The 13,408-nt window shown below is 37.2% G+C and overlaps 1 protein-coding gene across 1 annotated transcript in view; it reads left to right on the top strand.

The window, feature by feature from the left end:
- The window catches only part of zranb3 (zinc finger, RAN-binding domain containing 3), a 54,295-nt gene that overhangs the window by 31,133 nt on the left and 9,754 nt on the right, over positions 1–13,408 (top strand). Inside the window, exons 10-15 of the mRNA XM_059543246.1 lie at positions 1,229–1,348; positions 3,519–3,698; positions 3,936–4,100; positions 4,478–4,886; positions 10,393–10,617; positions 12,048–12,154. Coding sequence (XP_059399229.1) covers positions 1,229–1,348; positions 3,519–3,698; positions 3,936–4,100; positions 4,478–4,886; positions 10,393–10,617; positions 12,048–12,154 — 1,206 coding nt within the window. The remainder of the gene's footprint in view (positions 1–1,228; positions 1,349–3,518; positions 3,699–3,935; positions 4,101–4,477; positions 4,887–10,392; positions 10,618–12,047; positions 12,155–13,408) is intronic.

Below are 13,408 nucleotides of genomic sequence, written 5' to 3'. Positions count from 1 at the left end.
AAATCTTCTAAAGTTATCTTAAGTCATCGTTTTCCTTCCGCTTAAAATTTTTTTAGATAAAAAAGAATGATTTCCAGGCCTGGAAAATAATAATATTTCTAAGATTGTCAACAAAAATGTATTTAAAATTCATAATTATTTATTTGGTTTAGCTCTTTAGATTCAAATCAGTTGGTCGATTTCACAAAACCAGACTTTTACAAATTGTACTGATCAGGTTTTCATATTCAGCTGACTGATTCAGTGATCCAGGTCTAAAAAAATCTTCAAGAACTTTGATGTTACTCAGGCGTTGGTGCACTTCTGAATGGTATCGGCCCAAAACTTGCATTGCATCATTTGACAAATCCATTTTTGTTGTCTAACAGCTCTGATGAAATGCCTGTTGATTCATCTTTTACCACGATCCGTTCTTCTTGTCCCTGTTCACACAGCGGCACGCTGAAAACACTTTGCACCCTAAAGAGCGCGGCTGGTTGCCGACATGGTGTCTTCACAGATGTCTCACTGTTTTAATGAGAGCTTGTTTTGTCAATTTCCTCATTTTTTTTGGCCCCCAGCCCCCTCTCTTTTCTCGTTTCTTGTTTTGCCGCTCTCTGGCCAGACGTTTGATCCCAAACACTGTGAAGATTTTCTTCGGCTTTTCCTTTTTTATCTGTCCTGCTGTTAATTGGTGCTTATGAGTCTTCTGGGGAAAGAGGGGGCCTCGCACCAGTAGGTGTGATAGCACGCAAACGGGGGGGCACATGTGCTCAGACTTTCTCACACCTGTCACGCTCCTCGCACCACAACCGAGAGATGGGAATAAAAGTTAGGCAGGAAGCTAAAATTAACACGTGTGTGAAAATATCTGAAGTTCTATGTGGCTGAGAGAGAGAAAGGTGTTGTACACCGCTTCACCTGTGTTTTACAGCTGTCAGATGATGGTAGGAAGATGATAATGTATTTGAAATGCACTAAAAAGTTGCCAACTTCTAACTGTAAGTGTCACATTTGCAGTAAGTTTCGACTTGAGTGCATTAATGGATCTGCACAGATCTGCAAATCTCAGTCTTTATTATGTCAAGCGTTGTTTTAATGAAGAGTTTTGTTACTCCTCTCAATGCTTTTTTGATTTAAAGATGCAATTTTTGCCTTCATTAAAAAGCTTTTACACATAAATAAAAGAATGAAAATGTTAAAAACCAGAATTTACTTTGGACTCTCTCTTTTCTGCATTATTTTCCAGGCAAGTTATATCCGCATTGATGGCAGTGTTCCATCTGCAGAGAGGATCCAACTGGTGCATCGTTTTCAGAACGATCCAGACACGCGTGTGGCCATACTAAGTATACAGGCAGCTGGACAGGTAATGAGTACTCAACTTTATAAACAATCTTGTAACATCTCAACCTTATGGTTTGTTTGTAAAGCAGTGGGCAGCCATTTTTATGCTGCAGCGCCCGGGGAGCAGTTGGGGGTTCAGTGCCTTGCACAAGGGCACCTAAGTCGTGTTATTGCCGGCCCGAGATTCGAACCCACAACCCTAGGGTTAGGATTCAAACTCTCTAACCACTAGGCCACGACTTCCCCTCAACGACTCCATTCCTCTATATAATGTCACAACCTCATAAGCAATTTAACATTCCTCTATACAGTACGTCTCACAACCTAACCCGATCTCATGGCAATTCATAAATTTTTCACGAGGTGGCTTATTCGTACGAATTCGTACGACCACACTTTTGCCAAATCGTACGTATTTTACGAGTTGCACAATTCGTATGAATTTGTACGAATGATCTACACCTAACCCCGCCCCTAAACCTAACCGTCACTGGGGTTTAGACAAATCGTATAAAATCGTACAAGTGAGGTCGTACGAATTCATATGAATAAGCCACCTCGTAAAATACGTACGAATTGGTCGTAAGATAGCGTTGCACAACCTTGTAATAATGAACCTTGTGAATATTTTAATGTTATTCTTTACACTGCACACAACCTTGTAACATCACCTCGTAAATATTGTAACATTCCTCTACGGTACAAAACACAACCTTGTATACATTGTAAGTTACTTGGAAATGTATCACACAACCTTGTAAAATGTCTAACTCGCTAACACTTAATTTTTTCTATGTACACAACCTTTTAACGCTCAATCTTGTATGGAAATGATTTACAGAACCTTGTAACATCTCCACCACGTAAACACTATAACATTACTCTATAAAGTACACCATACAACCTTGTATGAACAGAACCACCTCATAATACTCAACCTCTTTATCAATTTAAGTACATTGGAAATGCTCCACTCAACCTTGTAAAGTTTTAGCCTCATGAACACTGTAACATTGTTCTATACAGTAGGTCACACAACCTCGTAACACTCAACCCTCTAATAATTGTAAGTAGATTTGAAATGCATCACACAATCTTGTAAAATCTCCACCTCAAAAACATTGTAACATTCCTCTATATAGAACATCCAACCTTGTAAATATTGCACTTTACAATTTATAAAGCTTTGTAAACCTAGTATTTTATTATTTAAAATTCACGCAACCTTGTAACACCTCAACCTATGCATCACATGGTCTCGTAACATTCAGCATGGTATATATTGTACGGTTCTTCTTTATAGTTAACAGAAATTGGTAACATTTTAATGTAAACATTGTAATCTTCATTCTTCGCTTTTGTTCATCACACAATAATGATACTGTTACTGTTCACTGTAACTGTTCTTCTTTATACTTAAAGCAAACTTCTTACACCTTACCATTTTAAACACTGTAATGTTCCTTTTTGTATGCCACACAACCTCATAACACCCTAATGTCATAAACAATGTACTGTTTTTTGTTCTGTACATAGCATCATTACACTGTAACTTCACAAACACTGAACTGTTTGTTTATACTTCTCAAAGAGACTTTATAACATCTCAAACACTTAATCATCATACCATACTTAACAACCTCGTAATGCCTCAATCTTGTAGCATCATACTTTATTCTTCGCGCAACCTTGTAGCACTCAAGCTTGTCAGCCTCAGTTATTTTACATTTTTCGGTTAAATGAAATATTGATGTCATACTCTATGATGTATAACTATGTCACAGCCTCGTATCATTCAACCCTGTAAACACTGTACTGTATTTGATACACTTTAGACAACTTTGTAAACCTATTATTTTATTATTTAAACATCTCGCAACCTTGTAACACCTCAACATTGGATAAACATTGTAACATTTAACATTATTTACATTGCAATGTTTTTCTTTATAATACCAGTTCTGCAGCCTCCTAAAACCTCAACCATGTAAACGTATGCTATGTGATTGAGATGTTACGAGGTACATTTAATCACCATACCTTCACACAACCTTGTAACACCTCAATCTTGTAACATCTTACTGTTTTTCTTACAAACTTGTAACACTTTCAAATATGTCAACCTCAGTAACTTGCAATATGCATATATTGCTGTCATACTGTATGTATCAGATGTATCTGCTTGTGCTCAGGGTCTGACATTTACGGCCGCGTCTCATGTGGTCTTTGCTGAACTCTACTGGAACCCAGGACACATCAAACAAGCAGAGGACAGAGCACATCGCATAGGGCAGACCACGACCGTACACATCCACTACCTCATCGCCAAAGGAACCTTTGACACCGTCATGTGGGCCATGTTAAACAGAAAGGTAGAGAAACCTTCAGATAAAGAAAAACTATAAGCACTGAATGTCATTTTATGAACATTTTTATAGATTACTTTAAATGTAGTTTTGAATTGATGTAAACTTAGTTTCCAGATTTGTCAAAGCACTCTTAAAATAATCAATATATAATGTCTTGGGACTAAATTAAGTGGCAACACAATATCTATTGTAAACTTCGGAGAGACTTTTGCTGAGATTGTTACAAATTATATTGGACAGGAAACGGTTACGGGCAGCGCTTTGAACGGAAAGAAGGAGTATTTGAAAGCTGAGGTGGGAGACCAAGAGAAATGGGACTTTCTGAACTTTGCTCAGGTGTGGACACCAAGCGATACCATGAAGGGTGATTCTGAGGATGACAAGGATGGGACTTTCTTTTCTCACGTACGTAAACGATTCATTATCGCCATAAACTAAATGTAAAATGTGGGTTGTCACCAAACCAAAAACTAATATGCTATGTGAATTTTTTTTTTTTCACGAATTACACTAAAACAACATGCAGTGAACTTTGCCGTTTTCATTATGGCAAATTGAATTATTACTTTCATAATCTTTGTTTTGATAGATTCTTCATTGCTAGTGAAAGAACTGGTACTTGTACCACCTCCCACTCGTGGAAACCTGAACCTCACAAAGTGCTTTTCTCTCAGAAGTGTCTTTGGTTTCATTACTTTGCTGTCAAGAAGTTTCTTAGCCTCAAACACTTTGTATGTCACAAAAAGCATTCTTCTTTTCCCTTTTCTTCCCATCCGCCACAGTTTGAAAGGGACAAACAGCACGACATCCGATCGTTCTTTTCCCCTTCTGTGAGCAAAGAAAAGAAGAGGAAACGATCTGAGGATTCACCTTCCGACGGATCTCCTCTACCCAAGTTATATGAGGGGGCGGAGCCTCTTCAGACTCAGGAGATCCAGAGCTCTGATTTGAAGGCCAACCAGGGGGAAGATTTTTCCCCGCAGGTGAAGCGGTTTAGGCAGGTTAGCCCCTTGTTGCGACGCGGGGGTAAGAAGACCCCCCTGTCGTCCTTGTGCACCCCCCAAAGGCTGTTAACGGGACTACAGGTGCCGCGCCACAATCAGAAGTGGAACTGTTTGGCATGTACGTTCTCCAACAGTGGACTGCTGCTACGCTGCGAGATGTGTGAAAGTCCACGAAATGCTCAAAAAGGTAAAATATTCAGTACACATTACACAAACCATTGTCTATAAATTAGTTTTTACTAATTTCTGCTTTACTTTACAAAAAACTGCATCCTGCATTTGAACAAACTTATGCATGTAACTTGCATGGCACCGTCCGTCCTACAGCCTGAAATCAAATGACTTGCTAAGGACTTGTGCTGTTAAAACTCGGACTGGGATTTTATCATACAACAGGCGAAAATCCTAATATGGAGAACATTTATTTAATTTGCCGCATAGCAACATGTTCAAAACCACTCAGGAAATCTAATCCAGTACTTAGCAACACCCTTGGCAACTACAATATGATAAAACTATTTAAAACTGCTTAGCAACATTCTGAAACTATAGCAGTTATGGCACATTTTCTTTCTGACGGGGTCTAAGAGCAGTAGCGACTTCTAATTCACGTTTTTAAAATGACAAATAATTAATTTTAAATAATTAAATTAAGTTATTAAATGTATAATATTTCTAGATTTGTATATATATTATGCATAATATTTATACATTAAATATTTTAAGCTTATTTTTCAGCATAACAGTTTTACATAACAGTTAAACTATTTTAACATTTTAAGAATGTCTTAGCATTTGGTTTGTCTTTTGTGTCAATGCCAGTTGCACGCAAATCCTAAAACATTTACTTACTGGTCTAAATTAGATTTTGAACCCCAGATTTTCAGTTTGGTCTGGGACTTCTGGGCCCTTTCGTATTTGAAGGGCTGTATAAAGGCACAGCTGATCCAGGGCCCTGATCCTCAGTAAAGCGATGTTGAAGCCTTCCTCCCCTCTGTTGCCAAACTTACAAGAGAAAGCAAATACGAAAGAACAACAGGCAGAAACGTTCTGAAGACAAAAAAGGAGGTGTGCGTGCTGAACAACAGAAATAGATCAGATTGAAAAAGACTCATTATCACGGCCACGGTGACGCGGAATGGATTTTGGCACCTGTCAGATCAAGAATGCCGCTTTCATTCAGCGTCACCGCTGGAAAACTTTGTGAAATCTTCGTAAGCTTTGTTTTCCAGTGCCATCGATCAGATCGTCAGCCTGTCTTCTGACAACAGACTGCTGATGCAAAATCAAACACAGAGATAAGCACACACCAGGCCAGCTGCTGCTGTCTTATTACACACGTACATCTATGTGTTTGTGTGTTGGCCCGCCACAAGCTGTACACACATACACTCAAAACTAACTCTTTGGGCCCTATAGAACACCCGGCGCATTGCGACGCAAGGTGGAGAGCAAGTGTGTTTGCTAGTTTCAGTCTAATTTTCCCGTCCAGCACCACGTCATTTAATTAGCAAATGCATTTTCGCCCATTTGTGCGCCCATGGGCGTGCTGGTCTAAAAAAGAGGTGTGTTCAGGCGCATTGCTGACGCATTGCTATTTTAAGGAGCTGAAAATAGACTATGCCATAGACCAACTCAAACCTGGTCTAAAGTCTGGCGCAATGTTTTTTCTTTGTTATTTTAAAGAGCGTGTTAGTATAGGCGGGTCCACAACGCATATACACGCTGCTTATTAAACACAGGAACGCACAGCAGCACACAAACATGCCAAATATTAAAAATGAAAGGATTGCAATGCATAAGGTGTATCAGAATTAGGCTATCTATTTGCTCGCACACGAGCAGCTCCGTTTCATCTCGGAGACGCGTTCTGTCTTTGTGCTTGCCAAATTCTGCCGTGTAAAAAGCAAATCCGTCGTGGCACGAGCACAACTGGCTCTTAAAGGGAATGGAAGATGAGACTCTTATTGGTTTATTGCACGTTACGTCCAGAAAACACCCATTGCTCATTAAGAGAATAGGGACAACCTGTTTAGACCATGCGCCCGGGCGCGCCAACCGTTTTTTCCGTCGTTAAAATAGAAAAATTGGATTTGGACACGCCCTGAGTGCACCTGCACCATGCACTTTACACTTTGCATTTAGATCATTAAAATAGGGCCCTTTATGTTTTCTTTGCTCTTTAAATGAATAGTTCACCTATATTAGAAAAATGCAATTGTTTATTCACCCTCATGACAATTGTATCTTTTTTAGATTTATTTATTTTTGCCATGGAAAAACACCATGACGTTGCGGTGTTGCTAAGTAGTTTTTAAGGTGTTTTAAATAGCTTTAGCATGTTTCTGTGTGGTTGCTGTGGTTTTCTGAATGGCGTTTCTGCGTGGTTCTTTATGGTTGGTCACTGTCACAGTGACTCCGGCAATAATTAATGACGGTAAAACTTTATTAATATGAATTATGCCAACTAAAACCTATTTAAAGCACAGAAGACTTAGTTCATATGAGTAACTAAATGGCTTTCAAATGCAGATGGCTCTCACTAACAGTAAAGTGGCACTGTTAAATTACAGCAGTTGCTTGCAGCACGTATCTGATACTATCAGCTTAATTTGAAGCGTAAAACAAACATGCGGTGCGCTGCGTCAACTCAGCACTCACCCATCAATGCATGAGTGAAAACTACAGTGTCAAGACTTCACTCCAGGAGAGAAACCAGGCAGCTTTTTAGACTCGTAAAATCAGACACCAAGAATACTGATGGAAACGCTGTCATGGGCATATATTTACACAACTCAAGGTGTTTATGCGTTCAAAACTTTCGGTATGATCTGCATATTATTCACTCTAGTCCTCTGAAAACTCATGTATCAACTTAGCCTTTGAATGTTTGGTAAACCTTTCTTTCATTCGTTCTTCCTTCATTTAATCAGGCAAGTCACTTAAGAACAAATTCTTATTTACAACAACAGTCTGAGATGGTTTTATGGGAAATTTGAAGTAAAAAAAATCCCTTATATAACAATTTGTGTTTTATTACTGCAGTCCTCTGAAAACTCCCAAAATGCATCAGTTTGAACCTTCAGAAAACAGTTATATATATATATACAGTATATTATTTATTTATTTATTATTTTCTGACCTTGTTAAAGATGTATAATCTAATTTGCAGACATAAAAAAATAGATTTTTATTTGACTTTCGGAAATCTTTTTAGAATTTATTATTATTATTATTAATTTATACATTTTTGCCTTTAGTAGAGTTGCATTTAGCTGTTTGCCCTGTGTTTTTACAGATCTGCATTCATAATATAATTTTTTTATATATATATTTTGAAATTATAGTATTTAATCCTTACCTTTTTATAACATTTAATTTGATTTACATTGTATTTAATTAATACTTATTAATTTTATTATCTTTTAGACAGTTCATTGAACTTTCATTTTCTGCTCTCCTCTGAAAAATCCCATCATGCATTAGTTTATTCATTTCGACCTTCTGTAAACCTTCCTTTTGAAACCTGAAAAAACTGAATCAAAGAAAGCGATCGCTTAAGAACGCAGCACATTTGCCCTTGCCTTTTACAGATCTGTGATCATAAAGTTGGCGTCGTTGTAAACTGCCCCGGTTTCCACAGCTTATATCATCCAGTGCATGATCTGCATATTATTCCCAGTTTGAACCTTTCAGAATTCATTTCTCCTGAACGAAAGCAGCAAGCTTACGAATATGTCCTGGACCGTTACAGATTGGCGGCCACAAAGGTGGCACCGTAGAGCCACTCCAGACAGTGATAAGGGTTCAGATACACAGCGGGAGTTGTTTTCTGCTAGTGTCTGGCTTTCTTTTGGCGAGCCGGCTCGTTAAGAGACAGCACAGCAGTGGAGCTTTTATTCAGCTTCTCACAAATTCAGCTGACATTTTAGAAGATCCATACGAGACCTTTCACCGAGAGTGAGAAGGAGAGAGCGAGAAATAAAGGGGAATGCAAAGCTCGGAGGGGATGGTGTGAAAAAGAAGAGGAAAAGGGAAAGCGAACGAGCGAATCAGAGGTGTGGAAATTCATTAGCAGCCCTCGAAGGAAGACAATCGCAATTATCAAACTCCTCCACAGCCTCGCGGATCCAAACAAACCGCCAACATCAAAACTTCGTCCGGTCACGTTGTTGACGATCGTTTTGAGACGTGAGACAACAGCTTCGAGACAGATAATGCATTTCAGCGCCTCTACATCATTAAGATGCTTTTCTGAGATGGAAGGGCACAAGGGAGGCTTTAAATGTAGATGGTATTTTATTTCCCCCCGCCGTGTCCCGGGGCGCCATATGGCAGAGAGATGTGAAACTGCTGGTCTGAGGGAAGGAAATCAGTCAAACACAAAACAGACAGCATCTGTTCTTCACTCAGTGTGTTTCACGTTAACGGTGGCGCGTGTTCATGTCCTTCCCATTAGACGACTACAGAGAAATGTGACGGCCCTCTGTGGGTGTGAGCTCCCAGCCAAAGGCCCGCATTAAAGAAAATGTAATCATTTACTTACTCCCATGTCGTTCGCTCACAAAAACTAATTTTGAATTATGTCCTGGTCGCTCTTTTCCATGCAAGTACAATGAGCTTTCATCATTAACTCCTAAAGGTGACCAGCATGCTTTATATAAGATTAATAGTGGGTTTAAAGTAATTCAAAAAAGCATTTGAAAAAGTTGAATACATTAAAAAAATTAAATACAACACAAATAAAAGCAACGCATCAAAACAATAATAAGAAACAAAAAAAATTGAAAAATGTTTCCTATTGAACATACAGTGGTGTAACTGTATGGGTGTGTAATTTACCTAACATTAAATATATATTTCATTAAAAATATTAATAATTCCTTTAAAACAATTAAAAGGTGCATAAAGCCATTTATTTTGTGTGTGTGTGTCTGTTTGTGTATATATGTATATATATATATATATATATATATATATATATATATATATATATATATATATATATATATATATAATAAAATTAATATTTGATTAATAGTATATATTTAAAATTTTATAAAATACAATTAATTAATAATTAATTTAAGGGTGCCGTTAATGTATTTATATATAATAAAATTGGAAATTTGATTATATAATAGTATATTTTTATTAAAAACACAATTTAATTTAAATTATAATAATTAATAAAAAAATGTGAGACTCATTGGATGTTTGATTAGTACAAAATTTTTATTTTAAAAAATAGTGAAATTAAAGTTATTCATTAAACTCAATACATGGTTCTATTCATTGCAATTTTACAAAAAAACATTTGATATTTTATTATATTATAGTATTTTAATTAAAAAGTGAACACATAATGGACTGGATATTTGATTAACAGTATATATTCCTTATTAAAAATAATAAAATGTAATTACTGTGATTCATTAAAACCTCAGTACAAGGTGCTATTTATTGTATTTTTATATAATCAATTTGTGTATTTGATCATTTAAGTTGCATTTTTAACATTTGTACATATCAATGTTACCCTCTTCTTTTGTGTCCCATGGATGAAATTAAGTCAGAATTTGAGTTTTTAGACTAGCTTTGTGCTAGTTGAAACAGAACTGACGTATGGTTTACAACAGTGGACTGAGGTTGACCCTATAAATGTAACCTGTATGTCTTTCTCTGTCCATTAGCTCCCAGCACACCTTCATCATTACCGGAGCACCCTTCATCCTCCTCATCGCTCACTGATTCAGACCAGGAACGCGAACCGACCACCCCCAGCACCCCACAAACCCCGCCTGCATGTCCAAGGCAACGGGCCAATCAGGATGTGGCAGAAATGCATTTAAATGCATCTCAAGAAACGCATCAAAAGGATAAATTCATCCCACAAACACTCTCCAGCGGCGCTCCAGGTCTGTTCCTAACACACTGCTGTCACTTTCAGGAATTTTCATGTTAAAGGAACAATTTGCCCTAAAAAGGAAGTTCTCCTATCATTTAGTTTAGATCAGTCGATATTGTTCAGGAGTGATACTGATTGTCAAATAACCAGTGTGAAGAACCGATACTAAAATAAAGCACTGAACAGCCCATTTTACAAGAATATTGCATTGAATAAAAAAACTAAAAAAAAACACATTTGAATATAAAAATCAAAAATCAAATCAAATACTGTATATGCACGCAATATCAGTAAAAAAAAAAAAAAAAGCAAGCAGTTATCTTTATGTGCTGTAAAAGCTGATACAGAATTAAACAGAAACTCCAGACATTAGTTTCATTCGATTCATTTTATTATTTAAAAAATATATATTTAAATTATATTTATAATTGTATTTGTATATTTATTAATCTTTTATATTATTTTAAAAATTAATGAAAAATAAAAATGTATTTTGTATATCATTTTTGTAATTTATTATTTAATAATTTATGATAAAACAAATATATTTTATATATAAAAAAATGCAATAAAAGCTGGATATTGTTAAATTTAAAATTGTATTTTAAATTAATAAATTAAAAAAGTTATATTAATACTACATCAACTCCAAGACAGCCTCTCAAACCTGAAAAGACTCCCTTTTTGTCAAAATTTCCTTATTATAAAGTTTATTACAAATTTCACCATCATCAAATCTTAAAATCACTAAAGAGCAGCTTGGGCATTTTGTGAAATATCCCCAGTTGCGTTCTTTAAGAGGAAATCTCAGATCTCAATGACAAAATTACCTTCTAAGAACAATCTCACAGTTGCGTCACTGCAGCTAAGAGCACGTCTGTGTGAAATATGGATAATAACAGGCCGTTTCAAAGCTAGACAATCAACGAGCGTTCACCTTTCTCATAAAGAGTGCAATTTCCAGACACTGCTGGGTTTGTCTTAACGCCCACCTTTACCACACACACACAATCCCAGCTTCCCTCCAGCATACAGTAAGCGTAATGGCTCTTTAATAACATGGTGTGATTGGCCAGCCAGCGACAGCTCAGCTATTTTAGTCCGCGCTAGGGTTCTGGTAACTAAGCCTCACGGGGCGTCTTTACTGTGAGCCTGACCCAAATGAATGTAGAACGGCTCTGTGGGACGAAATCCGGATGAATCCGATTTCTCGGAACAGCAGGATCGTTTGAGGTCACTCTGTACCTGCTGAATTTTAGTGTTCGTTAGTGTGGTTCGAGCGCTCGTCTCTGCTGCGCACCACCTGACCTTTATCAGAGCATAATGATCACCCGCTCTTCTCTTCCTCTCATTGCCCTGTTCTCTTTTTGTCCTCCTATTAGTCATTGCGACTTTCCCATCATGTCTCCCTCCCTCTCCATCTCTTTCTTTCTCCGATAGCTAATCAGCTTCACACTCAAAAGGAGTCGGACGACTCTGTTCCTGTGTATGACTGTCTGAAGTTCTGTGCCAGCAAAAACACAGACAGGATCTACATCTACAACAAGGTATACAGTGCTAGAAACCCAAACAGCTGCATTAGATTTGCATTGATTTTTCAGCCAAACATTGAGAATGTTGCGATTTAAAGCATTTTGATTCATATGTATTGAGAGCATTGTGAGTTTTAGTAGCGTATCTTGCCATCAAAATGGCACTTAATTTCTTTGAATCAGTTCAAATGAATCATGTGTTTCAGTGAATCGAATCAAGTGTTATAATTCAGTTAATTTTCTGGCAAAAACAACAGCTGCTTGGTTGAATTCAGTGTTTAAACCAACAGTTGAACTAACATCACATTTAAAGCACTGCAGAAAAGAAACTAGATAAACTAGTTGGCTTTGCTAGTAAGGATTATTAGTAAAGAAATTAGTATATATGTGAATATTGCTGTTGATTCGTCTTGGTTTTTTGTTTTGGTAAAAAATTGTTTTACCTATTCTTACTGATGCAATTACAAGTCATTATTTCGACTAAATCTAATCCATGTTAGCCAATCATTTAACTAACTGACATCTTGATAAGCAGAAGTCACAACCAAAAGTCATAGAAACCCAAATGTTTAAGTAATGCATTTCTTATATAACGTATTATAAGAAGCACTCCTATTCTTCAAATTCGTCAGGATTTTGTCTATACCAAACAAACCCGGATCTGCATCACAAGCTCTAATATGAGAACTGCCTTAAACATTTTCTCCTTCAAGTCCTGAACACACGGTTGGACAGCCAGAGTTTGCAGTGTTAATCTGAGGGCAAATAAAGCGTTGAAATCTCCCAGTCCTCGTTTGTACAGCGTTACGCTGGGATTCTCATAGTTCTTGCAACTGTATTAAATGGAAGCAGATATAAGCAGGGGGCCCCTAACTGACTTTGATTGAGAAATATTATCCGGGTTGGTTTTTAATAAGAGCTTTTCCTGAGGCCATTTCAGCTGAGCAGTGATGAATGGAGGAGTTTAGTGGGAAGACATAGGAAGAGCAGGAAAAGATGCCTGCCGTGGGCTGGAAATGTAATCTTTTGTAAAGGGCCGAGCGCTTCCCCGTGGACAGACGTTGTGGGACAAAGGTACAACTGGAGCAGTGCCTATAAGGGCCATACATGTGATTGGCATGTATATATATATTATACATTACATAATTTCATCTGCTTTATCTGTGGTTGTTAGTCAAGTGGAATTGGTTGATCACCAATTGGTTTTTGTTTTGCATTATCTGCAATTTTTACATTCATATATTCACAAATGACTGACCTCGGATGTTT

This window comes from Carassius carassius, chromosome 48, assembly GCF_963082965.1.
Source record: "Carassius carassius chromosome 48, fCarCar2.1, whole genome shotgun sequence".
Classification (NCBI taxonomy): domain Eukaryota; kingdom Metazoa; phylum Chordata; class Actinopteri; order Cypriniformes; family Cyprinidae; genus Carassius; species Carassius carassius.
The sequence above is the reverse complement of the archived record's forward strand: the minus strand, read 5'-3'. Positions and strand labels throughout refer to the sequence as shown.